This window comes from Salvelinus sp. IW2-2015, unplaced genomic scaffold (genome assembly GCF_002910315.2).
Source record: "Salvelinus sp. IW2-2015 unplaced genomic scaffold, ASM291031v2 Un_scaffold4494, whole genome shotgun sequence".
Taxonomy (NCBI): domain Eukaryota; kingdom Metazoa; phylum Chordata; class Actinopteri; order Salmoniformes; family Salmonidae; genus Salvelinus; species Salvelinus sp. IW2-2015.
The window spans coordinates 4460-26468 of record NW_019945764.1 but is presented as its reverse complement, the minus strand read 5'-3'; the positions used below and the strand labels follow the sequence as shown (position 1 = coordinate 26468).

General features: G+C 42.2%; 2 protein-coding genes across 4 annotated transcripts in view; one reads left to right on the top strand and one right to left on the bottom strand.

Annotated features, from left to right (window-relative positions):
• The window catches only part of LOC112077371 (uncharacterized), a 20437-nt gene extending 7125 nt beyond the window's left edge, over positions 1-13312 (bottom strand). The window contains exons 1-5 of one of the 2 annotated variants that reach the window (XM_024143888.2): positions 12970-13312; positions 11719-11813; positions 11390-11465; positions 8632-9477; positions 1663-3063 (exon numbers count right to left, since the gene is read on the bottom strand). In XM_024143888.2, coding sequence (XP_023999656.1) covers positions 2933-3063; positions 8632-9477; positions 11390-11465; positions 11719-11813; positions 12970-13234 — 1413 coding nt within the window. In that variant the 5' untranslated portion in view covers positions 13235-13312 and the 3' untranslated portion in view covers positions 1663-2932. Of the gene's footprint in view, positions 1-1662; positions 3064-8631; positions 9478-11389; positions 11466-11718; positions 11814-12969 lie in introns of those variants that run through there. The other variant, XM_024143887.2, reaches the window with a different exon arrangement.
• Positions 12319-22009, top strand: LOC112077372 (E3 ubiquitin/ISG15 ligase TRIM25). Of its 2 annotated transcripts, none has more exons than XM_024143889.2 (9): positions 12319-12516; positions 15177-15522; positions 15863-16048; positions 16326-16544; positions 17456-17551; positions 18873-19106; positions 19395-19417; positions 19653-19798; positions 20229-22009. In XM_024143889.2, the coding sequence occupies exons 1-9, from the start codon at positions 12443-12445 to the stop codon at positions 20468-20470; spliced, it is 1566 nt and encodes a 521-aa protein (XP_023999657.1). In that variant the 5' UTR covers positions 12319-12442; the 3' UTR covers positions 20471-22009. The 2 variants fall into 2 exon arrangements, with proteins under 2 accessions (XP_023999657.1, XP_023999658.1); XM_024143890.2 differs by lacking the exon at positions 12319-12516 and adding an exon at positions 13313-13459.

Here is a 22009-nt window from a genome sequence, read left to right as displayed (position 1 = left end):
TGGGTGAACCAGAACTCTTTCTGCAGCAAAAATCATGACAGGAACTGCGAAGGTCTGAAAACTAGGCTCTGATCATCGGATCAGTTTAAAGCTCTGTATGTGTCCTATGGGTCGAAATGAACTGTCACCCGCCTTCCCTGGATGTCAGTAACCAATGAGAAGTGGAATGGAGTCTCTACGTATTTCTCAGACTTTATAAAAGGCCATGGAGTGAAAGGTCCGTTATTTTGGACGCTCGTCAAGACGCAAGAGAGGACATCAGAATGGCATGCTCAAAAGCTCTCGTTATCGGCCTAAGATATATCCGTCTGTGATTTAATTCGATATAGGTGTTAGAAACATCATAACGAAGTTATTTTAAAACTGATTTATATCAGTTTATGCGAGTATATTGCTATTTTCGGAATTTTCGTAGTATTGCGTTTGGAGGATTTGGACATGTGTGTGCCACGTAGCTAATTGTTAGCTGCTAATTCCGAAGTTGAAGAGGACGTTTTACAACAAAGCAACGATTCTTTTGGACAAAGGACACCTTGCCCAAGATTCTGATGGGAGCTCGTCCAAAAGTAAGAGCTATTTATGATTTTATTCCGTATTTATGTGGAAAAATGTAAACGCATTTGTCGGCCATTATTGCGGCACTAGTCTGGCTGTAACGCACACTGTATGTCTAGTAACGTTAATTTTAAAAATCTAACTCAGCGGTTGCATTAATAACTAATGCATCTTTCATTAGCTGTCCAACCTGTCTTTTTTTTGTCAATCTAATCGAATAATATTCGTAAACTTAGCTGCCTTTCCAAGATGGCGCCGGCCAGAATGCATGACCTGTTGCCACTGATCACATTGAATAACAACGATTTGTACTGCTAAATATTGCACATTTTCGAAACAAAACCCTATATGCATTGTGTAATATGATGTTACAGGACTGGTCATCTGATGAAGTATATCAAGGTTAGTAAAAAATTATATATCTTTTGCTGTATTGTTACGATCGCTAACCTGTGCTGCTGGTAAATTGCTTGTGTTTCTGGCTATGGTGGTAAGCTAATATAATGCTATATTGTGTTTTCGCTGTAAAACACTGGAAAAATCTGAAATATTGGCTGGATTCACAAGATGTTGGTCTTTCATTTGCTGTATGCTGTGTATTTTTCAAAATGTTTTAGGATGAGTATTTTGGTAATTGACGTCGGTCTCTGTAATTATTCCGGCTGCTTCCAACGCTATTTCAGATTGCAGCTGCAATGTAGAACTGTGATTTATACCTGAAAAATGCACATTTAAAAAAAAAAAACATATGCTATACCATAAATATGTTATCAGACTGTCATCTTATGAAGTTGTTTCTTGGTTAGTGGCAATATATATCTTTATTTAGTCGAATTAGTGATAGCTACTGATGGAGTAAAAAACTGGTGGAGTAAAAAAAGTGGTGTCTTTTGCTAACGTGGTTAGCTAATAGATTTACATAGTGTCTTCCCTGTAAAACATTTTAAAAATCAGAAATGGCTGGATTCACAGATCGTATCTTTCATCTGGTGTCTTGGACTTGTGATTTAATGATATTTAGATGCTAGTATTACTTGTGACGCTATGCTAGGCTATGCTAGTCAGCTTTTTTTTACTGTGGGGGGTGCTCCCGGATCCGGGTTTGGTAGCAAGTAGAAGTTAACTTCTCTAGGGTAGGGGGCAGCATTCGGAATTTTGGATGAAAAGCATGCCCAAATTAAACAGCATGCTACTCGGGCCCAGAAGATATGATATGCATATAACTGGTAGATTTGAACTGATTTGGCAGGCGAAAACCTGAGAAAAATCCATTCAGGAAGTAGTTTTCTGTTGGTTTTGTAGTTTTCTATTCAATGCCATGACAGTATCCATTGACTTAGTACTCAACTTGCAGTTCCTATGCCTTCCACTAGACGTCAACAGTCTTTAGAAATTGTTTCAGGCTTGTATTCTGATAAATGAGGGAGTAAGACCAGTCTGAATGAGTGGACCCTATCGTGTCACAGAGCTTTTTCATACGCAATCCCGAGAGAGTGCCTTTCTTGTTTACCTTTTTATATTGACGACGCTATTGTCCGGTTGAAATATTATAGATCATTTAGGCTAAAAACAACCTGAGGATTGAATATAAACATCGTTTGACATGTTTCTATGAACTTTACGGATACAATATGGATTTTGTCTGCTTTTGAGCCTGTGGATTTCTGAAGAAAACGCGAACAAAACGGAGGTTTTTGGATATAGACTTTATTGAACAAAAGGAACATTTGAGTAAATTAATATCTTCTGAGTGCCACCATATGAAAATCATCAAAGGTAAGGGATTAATTTTCTCTATTTCTGACTTGTGTAACTCTTCTACTTGGCTGGTTACTGTTTGTAATGATTTGTCTGCTGGGCTATGTTCTCAAATAATCGTAAGGTATGCTTTCGCCGTAAAGCATTTTTTAAATCTGACACATTGGTTTGATTCACAAGAAGTTAATCTTTAAACCTATGTAAAATATGTTTTGTTTTGTGAATTTTTTCTGAGTATTTCTGTATTTGGCGCTCTGCTATCTCACTGGATGTTGGCCACATACCCTAGAGAGGTTAAACGTATCTTTCTAAAAAATCTTAAACATGTCCACCTTAACATCGAAATCGTTACACTGAGTTAACCCTTTATTAAGCAAGGAGACTTGGGCAGGGCTCAATATCTTTCTTGATAAATTAAAGACACTCAGTCCCATGGGTTCTGGGACCATGTGAACGGTCCCCTCTGTCTCTGGTAGTCGTTTCTTCTTACCCGGTCGGGTAAGGGATCTCCTCGGTACAGGTGACCGCGGCCACCTCTACGCTTCTGTCGGTCCAGTCTCTCGTTGGTTAAAAACAACTGCCACTGGAAGCGGATGAGGCGCTGGTTGTAGAGCGTTGGTCAGACGGGGTGGATAGAAGCGGCCTCCCTCCTGCATCTGTCGTGGAGAGGAGGAGCAGGACCTCTTTTATCAGGGTTTCTCCAGAAGTAGACTATGACCCCGGTCTTGGCTTTTTGTCTTGGTTGAATTTCTTGATTTAAAAAAACAAATTTAAGCTCCTTTTTTATTTCTGTAGACAACTTGAGAGCTTAGTTAGTTTTCATCAGTTCATTGAATATGCTATCATCGTTAACAGCTCCTTGCAGAGTTGTGCGTTTCTCTTCAATCGTTTTATTAATTTCAATAAAATTATTTTCCAGCTGGTCAACATTTTGTTATTAAACCAATAGAACATGTATTCAAAGTTTGCAGTTCTTGACGCAAACCGGTGCACCTGGCACCTACTGCCATACCCTGTTCAAACGCACTGATGTCTTGTCTTGCCCATTCACCCTCTGATCAACACACATGCACAATACATGTCTAGATACTTTAAAATAATTATTTAACCTCTCCTCCCCTTTATCTACACTGACTTGAAGTGGATTTAACAAATGACATCAATAAGGGATCGTAGTATTCACCTGGTTAGTCTGTCATGGAAAGAGCAGTTTAATGGTTTGTATGCTCCGTGCCATCAAAGCATTCACACCCATTGACTTATTCCACATTTTGTTGTTACAGCATGAATTTTAAATCTATTAAGTAGATTAGACTTTAAAAAAAAAGTGAATTCCAAATGAGAAGCTGAAATATCTTGAGTCAAGTATTTAAGGGAATGCTTTAGCTCCCCTAAATGGGATATTTCTACTGAATGTGTAAGTTGCTCACCTGCACATACTCTGACTCCTTTTAGAAGTAAGCATTACTTTGTACCTCCAGCCAAATCACAAGCACTGATGAAAAACAATCTTTGCTTGATTTACAAGCTGATACCTCAGTCCTTATTCGTCCTGCTGATAAGGGTGGGTCGGTTGTACTCATGGATACGACAGCTTATGTAAAATATTGTCATAGACGACTGCTTGACCTATTACAAGAAACACAGAAGTAACCCCACTTCCCAATTTCAGAACACTATCTACACAGTCCTAGATAGGTAAGTTCTGGTCAAATCACCAAAATAGGAACACAACCTTTTGGCCATTCAACACCCCAAAATTGCCACTTTCTATACTTTGCCGAAATTACACAAGAATGTTATAAAACCTCCAGGGAGCCCTATTGTAGCGGGCTTTGATGCAGTAATGGCTCCTTTATCAATTTTTTTTATTAGACCACTCACAGAACAGCTACCCTCCTTTGTAAATGACACTAGTAGTATGATCTCTATTATTGAATCTCTTGATCCTCTCTATGATAACACTTTGTTAGTTACTTTTTGATGTTGAGTCGTTATACACAAATATTCCACACGAGGGCAGTATTGAAGCGATGGAACATTTTCTTCTGCCACGTGACTAATGAAATACCTGCCAGTGAATGCACTGTAACATTGGCTGAAATAGTACTCACACACACTCAAACACTTCATGTTTCTAAAGGATTTCTTTATTCAGACGAAGGGTACTGCTATGGGACCCCATATGGCTCCTAACTACGCTAATTTGTATGTGGGTTACATGGAAACAGTCCATTTTCAATCCCTTCAAAAATATCAACGTACCGTTTCCAAATAATAATGTTAGAAATTAGAACATTTTTGTTCTATGGAGGGGTGATGCTAAACAGATCCAGGCATTCCATGCTTTTCTTAACTCTTGATCTGCGCACTTGATATTTACTATGCAATCTGACACACGTCAAATCAGTTTCCTTGATCTTCTGATTTTGTGTGACAATGTTCTATACACGTATCTTTACAGGAAACCTACTGATCATAACAGTTTGCTGAGGGCTGATAGTTGTCACACGCTTCCCCTTGGAAAACAGTTTGCCCTACAGTCAATTGTCGAATCAAAAGAATTTGCAATAGAACTGTCAGATTGCGACAGAAATACAGCTGAGACGCAAAGAAAACTCAAGGAGAGGGGGTACAAAAACCGTCAGATTAATACTGACATTGAGAAAATTCTAAACAAAGAGACATCTTTCAAGGATAGTATCGCAAAAACAAGCATTCTAACTACCAATTCAATGTGTGCTCTGAAAAGTTAAGGGAATTGTTCAAACATTGGCACATTCTAAGATCCGATGACAGTATCCGTAATGTGTTTTCGGACCCTCCCTTGGTTGGAATCTCACAGGGCAGAATCTCAGATCAATTGGTAAACTGATTTACCACCCCCAAAATATCCCTTCACAACGTCTATTTGCACCTCTACCGGATAAACTAAAAGTGTAATAGCTACACTCAATGCAATGGCACTTACAAATGTCGATCCTGCAAACACCCAAACAGGAAAATAGATCCCAATGAAAGGTGTTATCACGTGTTCCACTAAGGCAGTATTTTTGTACATAATGCTTCTGCAACCGTATCTTACGGCAGAAAAGAGCTTCTGGATATCAGGACAGCGATCACTCACCTCGGATTAGACAAAGATTTTTTCTACAACAACCAAGACGCACAGGACATTCTCCAAACACACGGCAAGCCCGACATCCCCGTTATTTGCAAGAGGAAGCGACGCAGGTACAGAGGACAAAGAGCCGGATGCCTCGTCAGGACCCGCAGAAGGCGAGTGGGAAAGCTGCACCACATCAGTCACTGGCTTTATCAATAAGTGCATCAAGGACGTCGTCCCCACAGTGACTGTACGTACATACCCCAACCAGAAGCCATGGATTACGGGCAACATTCGCACTGAGCTAAATGGTAGAGCTACTGCTTTCAAGGTGCGGGACCCTAACCCGGAAGCTTACAAGAAATCCTGCTATGCCCTGCGACAAACCATCAAACAGGCAAAGCGTCAATACAGGGCTAAGATTGAATCATACTACACTGGCTCTGACACTCGTCTTGTGGCAGGGCTTGCTAACTATTACAGCATACAAAAGAGGGAAGCACAGCCACGAGCTGCCCAGTGACACGAGCCTAACAGACGAGCTAAATCACTTTATGCTCGCTTCGAGGCAAGCAATACTGCGGCATGCATGAGAGCATCAGCTGTTCCGGACGACTGTGATCACGCTCTCCGTAGCCGACGTGAGAAAGGCCTTTAAACAGGTCAACATACACAAGGCTGTGGGACCAGACGGATGACCAGGACTTGTGCTGACCAACTGGCAGGTGTCTTCACTGACATTTTCAACATGTCCCTGATTGAGTCTGTAATACCAACATGTTTCAAGCAGACCACCATAGTCCCTTTGACCACCATAGAACCCAAAGGAACCCAAAGGCAACCTGCCTAAATGACCACAGACCCGTAGCACTCACGTCCTTAGCCATGAAGTGCTTTGAAAGGTTGGTAATGGCTCACATCAACACCATTATCCCAGAAACCCTAGACCCACTCCAATTTGCATACCACCCAAACAGATCCACAGATGATGTTGCACTCCACACTGCCCTTTCCCACCTGGACAAAAGGGACACTTATGTGAGAATGCTATTCATTGACTACAGCTCAGCGTTCAACACCATAGTACCCTCAAAGCTCATCGCTAAGGATCCTGGGACTAAACTCATCCCTCTGCAACTGGATCCAGGAGTTCCTGACGGGCTGCCCCCAGGTGGTGAGGGTAGATAGCAACACATCTGCCATGCTGATCCTCAAAACTGGAGCTCCCCAGGGGTGCGTGCTCAGTCCCCTCCTGTACTCCCTGTTCACCCATGACTGCATGGCCAGGCACGACCCCAACACCATCATTAAGTTTGCAGACGACACAGTGGTAGGCCTGATCACCGACAACGACGAGACAACCTATAAGGAAGGAGGTCAGAGACCTGGCCGGGTTGTGCCAGAATAACAACCTATCCCTCAACGTAACCAAGACTAAGGAGATGATTGTGGACTACAGGAAAAGGAGGACCGAGCACGCCCCCATTCTCATCGACAGGGCTGTAGTGAAGCAGGTTGAGAGTTTCAAGTTCCTTGGTGTCCACATCAACAAACTAGAATGGTCCAAACACAACAAGACAGTCGTGAAGAGGGCACGACAAAGAGTATTCCCCCTCAGGAAGGTAAAAAGATTTGGCATGGGTCCTGAGATCCTCAAAAGGTTCAACAGCTGCACCATCGAGAGCATCCTGACCGGTTGCGTTACTGCCTGGTACGGCAATTGCTCGGCCTCCGACCGCAAGGCACTACAGGAGGGTAGTGCGTACGGCCCAGGCTAAGCTGCCTGTCATAAAGGACCTCTACACCAGGCGGTGTCAGAGGAAGGCCCTAAAAATTGTCAAAGACCCCAGCCATAGACTGTTCTCTACTACCACATGGCAAGCAGTACCGGAGTGCCAAGTCTAGGAAAAAAGTATCCTCAACAGTTTTTACCCCCAAGCAATAAGACTCCTGAACAGGTAATCAAATGGCTACCCGGACTATTTGCATTGTGTGACCCCCCCAACCCATCTTTTACGCTGCTGCTACTCTCCGTTTATCATATATGCATAGTCACTTTAACCATATCTACATACTACCTCAGCCTGACTTACCTATTGTTCACCAAATACCTTTTTTGCACTATTAGTTAGAGCCTGAAAGTAAGCATTTCACTGTAAGGTCTACACCTGTTGCATTAGGCGCACATGACAAAAACTTCGATTTGTTTATTTTATCTCTTAACTTGTCCTTGTGGTAAAAATGTTGTGTAAAACAAAGTGCAAAATAAAAGTACGAATCTCAGACCATCATAAGGTGCAAAAACACGACTTACCCACTTTTCAGAAGCGAATCACATTCGACTTCGTCACCACGTTATAACGGCATTGAACTTGTTACCCTCCCTAGGAGAGGGAGAGACCTCGACAATTTATTGTTAAAACAAGAGGCTGCCTGGATCTTTAATTTAAAGACCCTTGCTCCCTTCGGTCTCAACGTAGACTTTGATCTGAAGCCATTCTTGTGATTTTTCTATTCATTGTTAATATTTGTAGGCCTATGTAGCCAAATTGTATCTATGATCGTATGATATCCATTCATGTTTTTGTATGTTCTTATATCTGAGAATTAACCAATAATGTCAGTCTACCCGGCAATGATTACAGACACCTCGGTGTGTCCTTTGACACTTTATAAACTAGTGACCCACAGTGTTTGTCATGATACCCTGATGAAGACCGCTTGTCTGTTGAAACGTTGGTTATTACATTATTGCATCTAGTCTCCTAGAGTGTGCAGCTCTGTTTCTTTTTCAAAAACTGCAAACACAGTAGCGTTCACGCTCAGTTTCCTGTGTGTATCAAGAATGGTCCACCATCAAAAGGACATCCAGACAATTTGACAACTGTGGGAAACAAGAGTCAACATGGGCCAGCATCCCTGTGGAACGCTTTCGACGCCTTGTAGAGTCCATGCCCCAACAAATTGAGGCTGTTCTGAGGGCAAAAGGGGGTGCAAAACAATATTAGGATTGTGTTCCTAACATTTGGTATACTCAGTGTATATTGCACAAATGAGAAGGGAGTGCTCTTTCTCAATTCCTTGCATCCTCACCGCCTTCTCAAAACTCATTGGAAAAAAAGGTCAGGAGGCTTGGACTTCCTCCTCCAATAAGGTTGAGAAGGCGAGGAGATCCGATTCAAGGAATTGAGAGTTACAGCATGGGTAAATACCTGAACAGCGTCTCATCTGCTTCTCCAGGTCATGGGGTAGTAGTGGTGGAGTGGAGGGGGTGAGGGGAGAGCGGTGAGGTGATATGGAGGTGGGTTGAAGTGCTGTGGAAGTGGTGTCACAGCCTTTTCTGCTTCTGGTCCCGCTCAACACTGGTCCTCCTCGGTCTCGCTGCTCTTCCTTTGCTGCTGGGTTTAATATAATGCTTGCTTGTGTGGCCACGTGTACATTGGGGTTTCCTTGGGTGAGAATGGGCTCTTGTAGCGTGCTTAGTTGTGTTGTTGCTATAATGTCATTGTACCGTTGTGTACTTGGTTGTGCAGTATGCCGGACCAGCTCAATCTCCTCCTTGAGTTCCAGTTGTCCAGAGCTTCCTAGTGGCTCTTCTTTGACAGCAGCACCAGTGATGTCATAGTCAGTGAGTGTTTCCAGGTGTCCCACAGGTGTTCTAAGCATGGGTTCTGTATCTATAGTTCTAAGGGTGTAGGCTGGCTGTTGTTCCGAATCCACCGGCGTGCTGATGGCGATGGGAACAGGCTCCAGTTTCCCCACTAGCTTTCCCCTTTCTAATTCCACTTCTTTTACTGGGCTGACTGAGATAGGAAGAGGAAATAGAAGCCATTTAAGGGGCACTGGATGTGGGGCCTGGGAAGAACCCACCTGCGCCTCCTGTTCAGTCAGTCTGTCTGTCGGGGAGTTTAACAATACGTTGTCATTTGAACACAGTGACAGGGTGGTGGTGGTGGCAGCACTGTCTTCAGTGTGTATGCAGTGGGGGTCCCAGACCTCTGAGGATGTCGATGGTTCAAACGCCAATTCAGAGACAAGACATTCATACTCTTGACTCTCTGGAACAAACAAAGAAACACTGTTGGCCTCGTAACATTCATCTTTTTCATATCAGTGAGAAACAAAGCACTAATATTGCCCTCCAAATGCACTTGATACAGAAGCCTATACAGTGCATTCAGAAAGTATTCAGACTCCTTGACTTTTTCCAAATTTTGTTACGTTACAGCCTTATTTCAAGATGAATTACATTTATATTAAAAAAGATTACATTTACATAAGTATGACGCTACAAGCTTGGCACACCTGTATTTAGGGAGTTTCTCCCATTCTTCTCTGCAGGTCTCTCAAGCTCTGACAGGTTGGATGGGGTGCTTTGCAGTACATGTTCAATTGGGTTTAAGTCCGGGCTCTGGCTGTGCCACTCAAGGATATTCAGAGATATGTCCCGAAGCCACTCCTGCTTTGTCTTGGCTGTGTGGTTAGGGTCATTGTCCTGTTGGAAGGTGAACTTTTGCCCCAGTCTGAAGTCCTTAGCGCTCTGGAGCAGATTCATCAAGGATCTCTGTACTTTGCTCCATTCATCTTTCCCTTGAACCTGGCTAGTCTCCCAGTCTCTGCCACAAAAAAAAGCATGATGCTGCCACCACCGAAGCCTCGCCGTAGGGATGGTGCAAGGATTCCTCCAGACGTACTGCTTGTCATTCAGGAAAAATAATTCAATCTTGGCTTCATCAGACCAGAGAATCTTGTCTCATGGTCTGACAGTCCTGTAGGTGCCTTTTGGCAAACTCCAAGCAGGCTGTCATATGCCTTTTACTGAGGAGTGGCGTCAGTCTGGCCACTACCATAAAAGACTGATTGGTGGAGTGGTGCAGAGGTTGTTGTCCTTCTGGAAGGTTCTCCCATCTCCACAGAGGAACTCTGGAGCTCTGTCAGAGTGACCATCAGGTTCTTGGTCAAGACCCCCCCCCCCCCCCGATTGGCCAGCTCTAGGAATAGTCTTGGTGGTTCCAAACTTCTTCCATTTAAAAATGGTGGAGGCCACTGTTTTCCTGGGCACCCTTCCCCAGATCGGTGCCTCAGCACAATCCTGTCTCGGAGCACTACGGACAATTCCTTCGACCTCATGGCTTGGTTTTTGCTCTGACATGCAATGTCAACTGTGGGACCTTATATAGACAGGTGTGTGCCTTTCCAAATCATGTCCAGTCAATTGAATTTACCACAGGTGGACTCCGATCGAGTTGTAGAAACAGCTCAAGGATGATCAATGGAAACAGGATGCACCGGAGCGCAATTTCAAGTCTCATAGCAAAGGGTCTGAATACTTATGTAAATAATGTTTTTCATTTATGAGAAATAGATTGAGGGAAAATATTAATTTAATACATTTTAGAATAAGGCTGTAACGTAACAAAATGTGGAAAAAGTCAAGGGGTCTGAATCCTTTCCGAATGCACTGTAGATGATTGTTGTTTCACCCTGACTGCACTACGGATGTCCCAGTGGCGAACATGCATGAAGATGGAAAAACTCAGATATGTCGTCATCGTTTTAGCACGATCCACTGAGTTGGTAAACTACGTTGCGTGACATGGTTCAATAAATATCTGAATAATCTACCTTTGCGGCAATTAGGAAAAAAACTCAAGATAGAAATTGGGATCATGTATACGGTGCTAATGAACATACAAATAAATTATAAGGAGTGTGATGTACACTACGGCAAACTTAGCCAAACGAGTCGTTTGTGGTAAGTGCATGAGGACGGACCATCATCTTTATGTATCTCTACTACTGGGACAATAAAGGCATGACTTAAATTCTCTTTCCATCCACTACTCCACATCATTTCAATAACTCAAATTCAATTTTATAAAGCCCTTTTTACATCAGCAGTTGTCACAAAGTGCTTTACGGTTACCCAGCCTAAAACCCCAAAGCAATCCACTTATCTGGTCCACTTACTGTGCATGCTGTTCCCAATACTGTCACCCTCCTCAAAGACACCAACCTTCACCACCTCCCAGTCCATGTCCAATCTCTACAGGCATAACAATGGATATACTGTTTACCTACATTAGCATTTAGATACTGCTACAGAAGGAAACAAAACTGACACTGAACATTACAGGGGCCTTTAAGTCAAATGGTCCACTAAAAGAGTGGCTGTGTTTCACACACACACAACCCAGAGCATTCTAACCACAGAACTAGAATGTGCAGAACGGATTCCCCATTCACGTCAATGACGCTGTTCGTTTTATTCATTCCATCTTTTATTTTAACCATCTCACCTCATATTTAAGATTAATGTGCATGTCTTCACCATCATCACGCCTTGGCATAGCAACAGAGCCACTGGGGGCCTCACCACCATCATGTTGAGTTGCTAGGGTCAACACAACAGAAGATGAACCACACACACACACAGAGAGAACAAAAAAATGACAAATAAACTTACTTTTCCGTTAAGGAAAGGCCTGGAATACTAAGGAGGCAACAAATAATTAGTCTACATACTGGAATACAAAGGGAACAGAAGTTCGAACTAGCTAGAGATGTAACACCTGTTGTAGCTGCAGGGCCAGTCCTTGCTGTTCTGCAGCCCTAGCTGAGACCCCCAAAAATGCTAAACTAGCATAGTCCCAGTAAGCAAAATTACGTTGAAAAGACACTTAAAAAACATAATCCCCAGACATTGACGTTATGTTAAATGTAGGTTCTGAGTGGCATTTTCCAGGATGTTGCAATCAGGGTCATTTTTGGTTCTTAATGAAAGTTGAAAATACTATGTTAGGGCCAAATCAAGGCTGGTCCACACAGGACACAATCTGAATAAAACAGTCGTCTATGATTGGTTCAGATTTGGTCTGGACCTGCCCAGAAATTAAGGCCGGTCCAGACTGCACCATAAAAAAAGTCAAGTGCGTCAAAGTGTTACTTCAAATTGCATTTTATGAACGCCCATCTATGTGTTAAGCCCAGTGTTGCCAACTCCCCAGTAAGGACAGTAGATAAATGACGGCATCACCTAATTTGCATAATCGGCCATGTGCAAGTAATTGTGATGGACACTGTAGGAGAGAGAAAAAGTGAGTAAAAAACACCCTAAATATGTTTAGAACTACTATGTCACAATTCCAACCCTCCTTTATCTGGGCTTGGGACCGGCAAAAGTGACCCAAAAGAGAGACTGCCAGAGTTACTTCGTTTTTTTTATTTTATTTTTCTTAATTTATTTTTAACCTTATGGTCCACTTAGGAGCCTACAACAAGTCACAGTAAAACATGAACTTATTTTTTACATTTTTTTGTATTTTTGAACATTTGTCGCTAGAGGGATCTAAATACTCGCTAAATATAGCGACAAAGTCGCTAAATTGGCAACACTGGTTAAGCCTACCGTTTGTAAAACACACAAAAAGACGTCTGGTCTGTACCACGTGCAGCCTTATTCTACAGCCCATTAATTCAACTAACGCTGAGACTTCCTGACAATGTTACATTAGGCCTACTTTAAAATAACTTATGTTAAAGTTACTCACCACGTGGTGTCACTTCAGTGGTTTCCCGTGTGTATGTGCATATTGCCATCTCCAATGCATTCTTCAGTCTGCATGCCTGCACGGTCTCTATGGCGTGGTCTCCGGCACAAAGAGCAACGGGTAATACTGTATTCTGGATAGTAGCGTTACCCGAAGTGCCTTGGAAAATATGTGTTATCTCCGATACGGCGACATTTAACAGAATATCCAAAACCATCTTAACCTGTGTTTTAAAAATGTTCACGAAGTCTTCGCGTTCCTCCATAACTGACCAGCTAGTGGAGTTTGGATTACAACTGGGAAGAAATTCTGCGCGCGCATTTCTTTGACGTCATCCCAGGTGTCACGAGGTTACGGATTGAGCCCACCTGCCGTTCCCCGGCATGAATGGTCAAACAACAATTGTAAGTGCCTGAATCGTGTTCGCCTGAGATTTCGCTGACCAAGAACCAGAGAGAAGTTGTAAAATACGGTGTCTTCTGAGATCTAGGTAAGGGACCAATGTTTGTAAATAAGTTACCGTTAGTTGTCAACTGTAGCTAGTTAGCTCCACAAGGTGCGCTCGGGCTGCTATTATGCCACGGACTTGGCTAGAAGGGATCCAGCTTTTGTAAAGTCAACGTCAGGCTTTACATTTCATAGCAGGTTAGAATAATTTACGCAGCAGGTTAGTATAATTATGTTAAGGTTAGGAAAAGGGTTGGTGTTAGCTGAAATGCACAAAATTTACTTTTGAATTAAATTTGACAAAAGATGGATCCCGTCTAGCCATGACCTTATCCCACCTTCTAAACTAGAGCAGCTAGTTAATTAATTCGATTCTCAGCCCTCTAAACTGGAACATGCCACCCATGTAGGTCAGCGTAATCTATTTAAAATATAAATACGTTTCAATTCAACTACGGTTATTTAGAAGCATTGCACTTGCATACAACACATACCCTAAACCCACGGCTATTTTTGCAGTGTTTTGAAAAAGATATATATATATATATATATTGGTTATGGTGATTTACAGTGGTGTAAAAATACAGATTTTTTTGGGGGGGGGTATTTGTACTTTACTATTTATATTTTTGACTACTTTTACTTCATTACATTCCTAAAGAAAATATTCGATACATTTTCCCTGACATCCAAAAGTACTCCTTACATTTGAATGCTTAGCAGGACCGGAAAATTGTCTAATTCACACTTATCAAGAGAACATCACTGGTCATCCCTACTGCCTCTGATCTGGGTGTGGCGGAGGTGCCCCTGGCTATCTATAAATGTTTGCTTAATATAAGGAATACTTTTACCTTTGATACTTAAGTATGTTTTAGCAATTACATTTAATTTTGATACTTAAGCATATTTAAAATCAAATACTTTTAGACTTTTACTCAAGTAATATTTTACTGGGTGACTTTCACTTTTATGAGTCATTTTCTAATAAGGTATCTTTACTTTTACTCAAGAATGACAATTTGGTACCTTTTTCCACCACTGGTGATTTATGAGGCTACTATTGCAATTTAAATTGGCCTATTAGCAGTCATGCAACTATGGCCACACATTACCTTTTGAACTTTAGGTTTAGGTCAGCAAGTTCAGAGCTGGTCCAACATCAACATTGTTGATAGGAAAGGGGAAGTGAAAAGTTTAAAACTAGTTTTGTTTTAAACTGCCACATTGGTTACTTCTTAGATGATCACGTTATTATTTGGGCTTTTAGGTTTGTCATTGTTTTACTACTCTGCATATCACAAGAAGGAAAAGGGGCAATAGAATGCCTATTTTACATTTTGATATACGTTTGTTGCAAATTGTTGGTCTATGAGTCAAGATAGTGTAGACATTTTTTATTATTCATATTATTATGATATTATTCACAGTGTACAAAACATTCCTAATACTGCTATGCACCCCCCCCCTTTTGTCCTCAGAACAGCCTCAATATTTTATCTTGCCCGTTCACACTCTGAATGGCACACATACATAATCCATGTCTCAACTGTCTCAAGGCCTCCCCTTCATCTACTGTACACTGATTTGAAGTGAATTTAACAAGTGGCATCAATAAGGGATCATAGCTTTCAGCTGGATTCACCTGGTCACTGTCATGGAAAGAGCAGGTGGTCCTAATGTTTTGTATGCTCAGTGTATAATACTTTTAGATCTTTAACATCTAATCTCAAATGTTTTGTGTGTCTACTACTCTACAGCTACTGCGACCAAACCACACATACCTTGGAACTCCCCCCCCACAACATCAGCTTTCCCCTTCCCATCATCAGCTCTCCCCTTCCCATCATGGCTACCTCTATGGACCAGTCCACTCTTCTAGAAGACGAGCTCACCTGTCCCGTGTGCTTGGACCTGTTCAGGGACCCCCACCTGCTGCCCTGCGGCCACAACTTCTGCCTGCTGTGCGTCCGCCGGCTCAAACGCCAAGCGGAGCGAGGCCGCTTCCGTTGCCCCGAGTGCCGAGAGAGCCACCGCTGCTCCACGGCCTCCCAGAAGAACTTTAAGCTCGCCAACATCGCAGACGACTTCCGCTGCAGGGGACGGGTATGTGCTGTCTGGGGGCTGTATTCATGAAGTGTCTCAGTGGAGGAGTATTGATTTAGGATAAGTTTAGCCTMTTACATGGACAGGAGGGCCCTGATCCTAGATCAGCACTCCTACTCTGAGATGCTTGATACACACGGCCCCTGGTCACATTAGCTGTGGAGCGGTAGCTAAAAGCACCAAAGAAAAGTTTATATGAATTTTAAGGCCTATCACTCTGATGACCTTAGTTTAAGGAGTATTCATCTCTACAATAGCCTGCTCTACTGATTKATAGCCTATAGGCCCCACCCAACAAACACGCTACCTCTCTTCCTCTTCCTTTCTCTATGATGTCCAGGCAGTATCGTCAAGACAACAACAACCAGACGGCAGCCCGACAAKAGCCYAGACCCCCGTGTCCGTGCCGTGTGACTACTGCTCTCCAGGGGACACTAGRGAGGCYGGGAAAGGGGAACCTGGGGCTGGAGTGGTGGTAGAGGTAGCGGTCAAGACGTGTCTGAAATGCGAGGTGTCCATGTGTCAGGTAAAGATCTGAGAGGCATCCATAATTTTAGCATCCATAATTCCAAATGCACCCATGGTAAAGCACTATGGAGCAGAAATATTCCAATATTCTTATTCCGTTATCTAAGCACTCTTTTTGCACAGCACCAGTATTCTCAACACATTCAAGTGTTGGATGTGCATAACACTGTCTTTTTATTTATTTTTATTTTTTAAAGCTTTGTTTTATTTTACATTTTCAATCAGCAGGTAAGTCAAGACAAACATGAACTTTTTCTTCATTTTGTCCATTTCAGGAGCACGTGAAGCCCCACCTGGAGCTGCCTGCGTTTAGGGAGCACCCCCTGACTGAACCCCTGGGGGACCTGAGGAAGAGGAAGTGTCCCGAACACGATGAGATGTACCGCTACTACTGCATGGACGACCGGGTGTGTGTCTGCAACGCCTGTACCATCGAGGGGAGCCACGCCGGACACACCATCAAGACCCTGAAGAACACTATGAAGGATCTGAAGGTAAACAGCTCTAAAGTTATAAAACCTATAAAACAGTGAATAGGTTAATCACTGTGTGTTTAAGTCACGGGCACAACTTTCACTGGGGACAGGGGTGACATGCCCCCACCCCACACATTCTGAAATTGCATTTTTGTCCTTGGCAAATGTGTGCTTTAGGACCATGTGGACACCTCTGAGCGTGTTGGAGTGTTTATCTGACTGGATACCCCCACTTCTAAAACCAAAATTGCACCCCTGGTTTAGGTTACATATCGTTATGGAAGAGTGGTAGAGTTAAGAGGTCTCTGTTTGTTGGTCTACTGGTCAGGAGGGGGATGTACAGGACTAAATGAAGCACTCTAAAAATGAAAGACCCTCACTTAGAACACYRTCGCACACAAGAAGTATGTACTCCCTATCACTTTCGATCAAACAAAAGGTACACACACAAAGAACACACCTCTATACTCTAGACGAGGCCTCCACAGAATGGCAATTGATGAGTCTAGAACACAGGTGAATGTCATTGTCACTGCTGTTGTCTGACATGGTTGAGCGAATGASAGACAATGAGTGAGTCCCAAATGTCACCCTATAACCTAAATAGTGGGAAGAGAGAGATCCCATAGGGCTCTGGTCAAAAGTAATGCACTATAACGGGAATAGGGTGCCATTCGGGACTGAGACAAAACATGATGTGATCTCACTGTTTGAATGAATTGTTCAAGCTGCTTCCTGAAGTGACTTGTCTGAACCAATGTGAAAAAGGGAGACATTTCCAGTTGAGTTCACCATTTACCCTCACTATAGTCTTGTTGTCATAGTGAATGTAATCTCTCTTCCCTCCCTCAAACCCACTCTCTCCCTCTTTCTCTCCCTCTGTTTTGCTCCCTTTCTCCCAAACTCCCACTCTCCCTCTCTGTTCTCAGGGCTCTCTGGAGAACCAGCTACAGAAGGTGGACAGGAAGCTGAACAAAGCAGAGAAAAATCTCCAGGAGCAGAAYGAACAAGAACGACTGAACAAGGTGATATTGCTGATCTAGAATGAGGGCAGCCGGTGATTGTCACACAAATAACTGCCGGTCTCACGMTAATTGACCGTTAATTAACATAAACACATTTCCCATCTCTTGGCTTCCACGCATAGCCTATAAGCCAATGATGCAGAACTTTGGAACATCTACATAAAAAGTTAATATAGCCTACACCATCACAATAAATACATTATTTATTTTAGTCTAAAGAAAAATGATATGAAGAAAATGAAGTCTATTTCAGAAGAACAGAAGAGCATAATCTGAGTTGTCTTTATGTTAGGCCGTGATCTGGCTATGCCATATGGCTGTGGGCTACACTAGTTCATTTAGCAGACAAGATTTGTTTAGAATTCCGTGGCATTATTTTATAGTGTGAAAAATACAGTTGAACATWGCTGAATAAAATAGGAGTGCGCACATGGGGCTATTCTGTGTTGAGCGGTTAACAAAGAAACCGTTCCTCCTATATGCTTCATTTAGAYTTATTTATGCAACTTTAGTTGTTCTACAAACATTGGGCTATATGTTTTGATTTTTAATACATTCTAAGTCGCATCAAAGGCATGAGCTCTGCTTTGTTTATTGCTCAGGCTGTACACACTTAATCAGTCTCTCATTCACAATTTAACAAGCACTTGATAATGCCCCGAATTTCCCGGCCGCATCCTCTTTGTGTGGCCGTAATGCCCCCCCAAAAAATGTATACTAATGATTTAGTATATGATTTACATATACTAAATCATATAAGTGTGAAATTAGTTTTGATTTAGAATGGACCATTATCATGCACCTGTCTCGAAACAGGGTCAGCGGGAAAAAATACATGTCATCTATGCTCTTAAATAGCYAATGGAGGACGCTTTTCACGTGGTTCATTTTCAGGCAGTTCAGGCAGTTGGCAAGTTTYGTAGGCTACTAATGAKCATCAGCAACAACAGAGTTTGGAGAAGCCTAATTACAGTGACTAAACTGTCACATGGAATTTGACTGCCATCATGACTTGTGACCACCCGTGTGGCGGTAATATGCTCACCGTAACAGCCCTATCTAGGATCAGTTTTGCATTTAAGATTGTAATGAACATGATTATGGACAGGTGTTCGCACCTGATCCTTGATCAGCACTCCTTTCCATAATGTAAGATGTCATGTATTTGTATTGTTTACAGAGCTGTATATATTTTTTAATTTGTTGTATTAAAAAATATATATATTTCATGTCTGAAGATGAGTCAACTTTTGATCACTGATTAGTTAGTTTTTGGTTAAACACACACCTACCTCTTAACCCTCTCCCTCTCTCTGTGCAGAGGTTCCTGGAGGACTCAGACCAGCGGGTCACAGCCTTGGGGGAGGTGTTACAGGTCCACCTGGAGGGCTTCCTCACCTCCCTCAGGGACTGTTCCTGCTCCCACGGGGTCGAGTGTGGCCCCAGCATCCAGCGGAACATAGCCAAGGCGGTCCAGGACCAGTCCCGTCTGCAGGATGTCCACAGTGGCATCCAGACCCTCGCCCAGGAGAACGACCCCTTCCGCTTCCTGGAGGTCAGTGTGCGGATTAATTGATATACATGGACAAATGGATGTGCCTTTAACATTCTTTTTAAAACCGTCCTGCTGTTCCTAAGTAGCTTTATTGTTTTATTTTCATTAACTAAATGTTATTATTTTTTTGATGGGGATTGGAAAAGATGCAGAAAATTACATTGATGGAAGCCAGACAAAAAAAAACAAAAACAATCCTGCAATAGTAAAGCTGATCTACCCCCCCCCCCCCCCAAAAATAAAAATAATGAATGATGTTATTCTTTGCTTCTCTGATTTGCTGTTTAGGCGTACAAGTCATCAAGCAAAAAGTAAGTGGGTTGTGTGTGTGTGTGTGTGTGTGTGTGTGTGTGTGTGTGTGTGCTCCAACTGTCTGGGTGTTTGGCAATCCATTTGCAGTGTGTTTGTGCGTGTGTGTGTGTGTGTGTGTGAGTGAGCTATGTCTATGGGTGACATTTCATTTGTAATGTGTGTCTTTCTCTCTCCACCTGTCTATGGGTGATGTGCCATTGCTAATGCGAGTGTGTTTGTGTGTGTTTGTCCCAGTTTCTGCAGGCAGTTGAAGAAGCCTCTGTTCCACCCAGAATGCGCTTGCGTGGACTCAGACGGCCTGGCCGAGTCCATGGAGGCTAAACAGGAAGACTTCCTCACTGAAGTACACTCTCACGTCTCTCACCTCATCAACGAGCTCTGTAAGTAACAGACTGGTGTGTGTGAGAAAGGGTAGAGGGAACTAGAGTGTGTTGAATCATTTTAACTTCAATTGTATTTTTGCTTGGGTTTTACAAATGCCCTTTGGGTTTCCAGGTTCACATGTACATTTATTTTTACCTTGTTTTTTAAAATCTGAACTGTTTGTCTTTTAGTTGTCTTTTTTTGTGCGTTTGACAAATAAACCAACCTAAAGATTGTACTTGAAACCACAAACACTTTTCTCCTCAGACTTSATTGCATGCATGATAGAACAGCAGAATATGTACTGCAACATGTCTTCAACAACACTGTCGGACGCTCCTCTCCTCTGTTTCATCAACAAAACCAATAACAAGAGGCGCTGAGGCGAACAGTGGCACAGTTTCACCAAATGTGGATTCTACCTTTAACAGTTTTGTCTTCTACCAGGTCCCGTAGTCCGGGAAGAGGAGGACAGCGGAGGAGAGGAGGAGGAGGAGGATGAAGATGGTGACGACAGCAGTGATSGAGATGAGCAAGAAGAAGCTGAGGAGGAGATGAGGAGTGAGGAAGAGGAGGCTGTACACGACCAGAGTGAGTCAGCAGACGAACTTTACAGTCCCGAAGGGCAGGAAGACGAGGAGGAGGAGGAAGAAGAGGAGGAGGAAGAAGAGGAGATTCATTCAGACTGATGAAATTACTTCCATTTAAGTCTGATTTTCAGTCAAAAAGTCATGCATTGATGTCAGTGGGAGAATGTGTGAAAAGGCTACTTTGGATTTTTCCATAAATTACCAAAAGAACAATTTTGGGAAACATTGTAAATATTATACATCAATCTTTAGAAGATGAGCTGTTTGAGTGCATATGGCACCCTATTTCTTATATAGTGCACTACTTTCGACCAGGGCCCTATATAGGCAATAGGGTGTCATTTGGAACGTAGACAATTTTTATACTTATTTTTATACAAGATTATACTGTAATAACTAAACACTTGAAACTGGGCTCCTCATTCTAACCTCATACGTTTTTTGTTGTTGACTAAAGCACTTTATGTGCCCAACCTCTCTTTTGTAGACCTGGGTTCAAATAGTATTTGATTTATTATTATAATTTTTTTTTTCAAATACTTTTCTGCGTTTGCTTTGTAATGTAATATAGTTTTGGATCTATTCTATTGCTTCCATTAAGCCAGGCAAGCTTGATCAAGCACTGCTAGAAGTATTTGTAATAATTTCACCTAGTATTTGAACCCAGGTGCGGGCTGTATTATACATCCAGGGAAAGCCACATCTTAAGTATTTATTTWGATTCTCAGGAAGATGTATTATAAGGTGTTTATTATTTGATGGCACTTTGATAAATAATATTGAAAGGTATTGCACTGAYCACTTGCAGAAATGTATGTCTTCMTAAACTACAATGGGCTACCTGACTAATTATACACCATTAGTGCATTTAGTTAGCATGGTCCCAGATCTGTTTRTGCTGTCTTGCCAGCTCCAATATGAATGACCATCATAGTTGRCAAGACAGCAGAAATGGATCTGGGTCCAGGCTAGCATTTAGGTGTTCATGTGTAACCAGACAAATGTGAGTGCATATCCTGACTTAATTCTGTTTGATGTGAATTTTATACCAATGAMAGTTAGATGATAGAAGACTTGTGGATGAGTGTGTGAAGCGTGGGTGTGTTTTTCAAAAGCTGTTTGAAATTTATGTAAAAGTTGGTGAGCTATATGTTTATCAGTCTATCGTTTAATAATTAATTGTTCTTATGGTATTATGTTTCATCAGTTGCATACCTGGGTTGTATTCATTAGGCACCAAATGGGGGGGGGGGGGGGGGAAACAGACTGAAACAGAGGAATCTACCAGCACTGTCCAATAAGTAGCCCTTGTTGTCCTTTTCCGTTTGGAAACGGTGGTGCACTAATGAACACAACCATGTCTCATGACTTGTAGTTCTGAGAAATATTTGAAGGCCTACTTCTAGTGGTTGTAGCAATAGATAACTTGTTACTTTAGACATGTTTTGTATCTTATCAATTTGCACAGTTCTGCAAAGAACATAGTGATAAATACTTTTTTGTCCTGCAAGGGATTAAAAAAAATGTGATCTGAAAAATCTATAATATTTTGCGGTGATTTTCATACTGGTGATTTTGAATGTGGTAAAATTGTCATTCTATCCAGCCAATAAACTCAGCATGAATGTTATTATAATA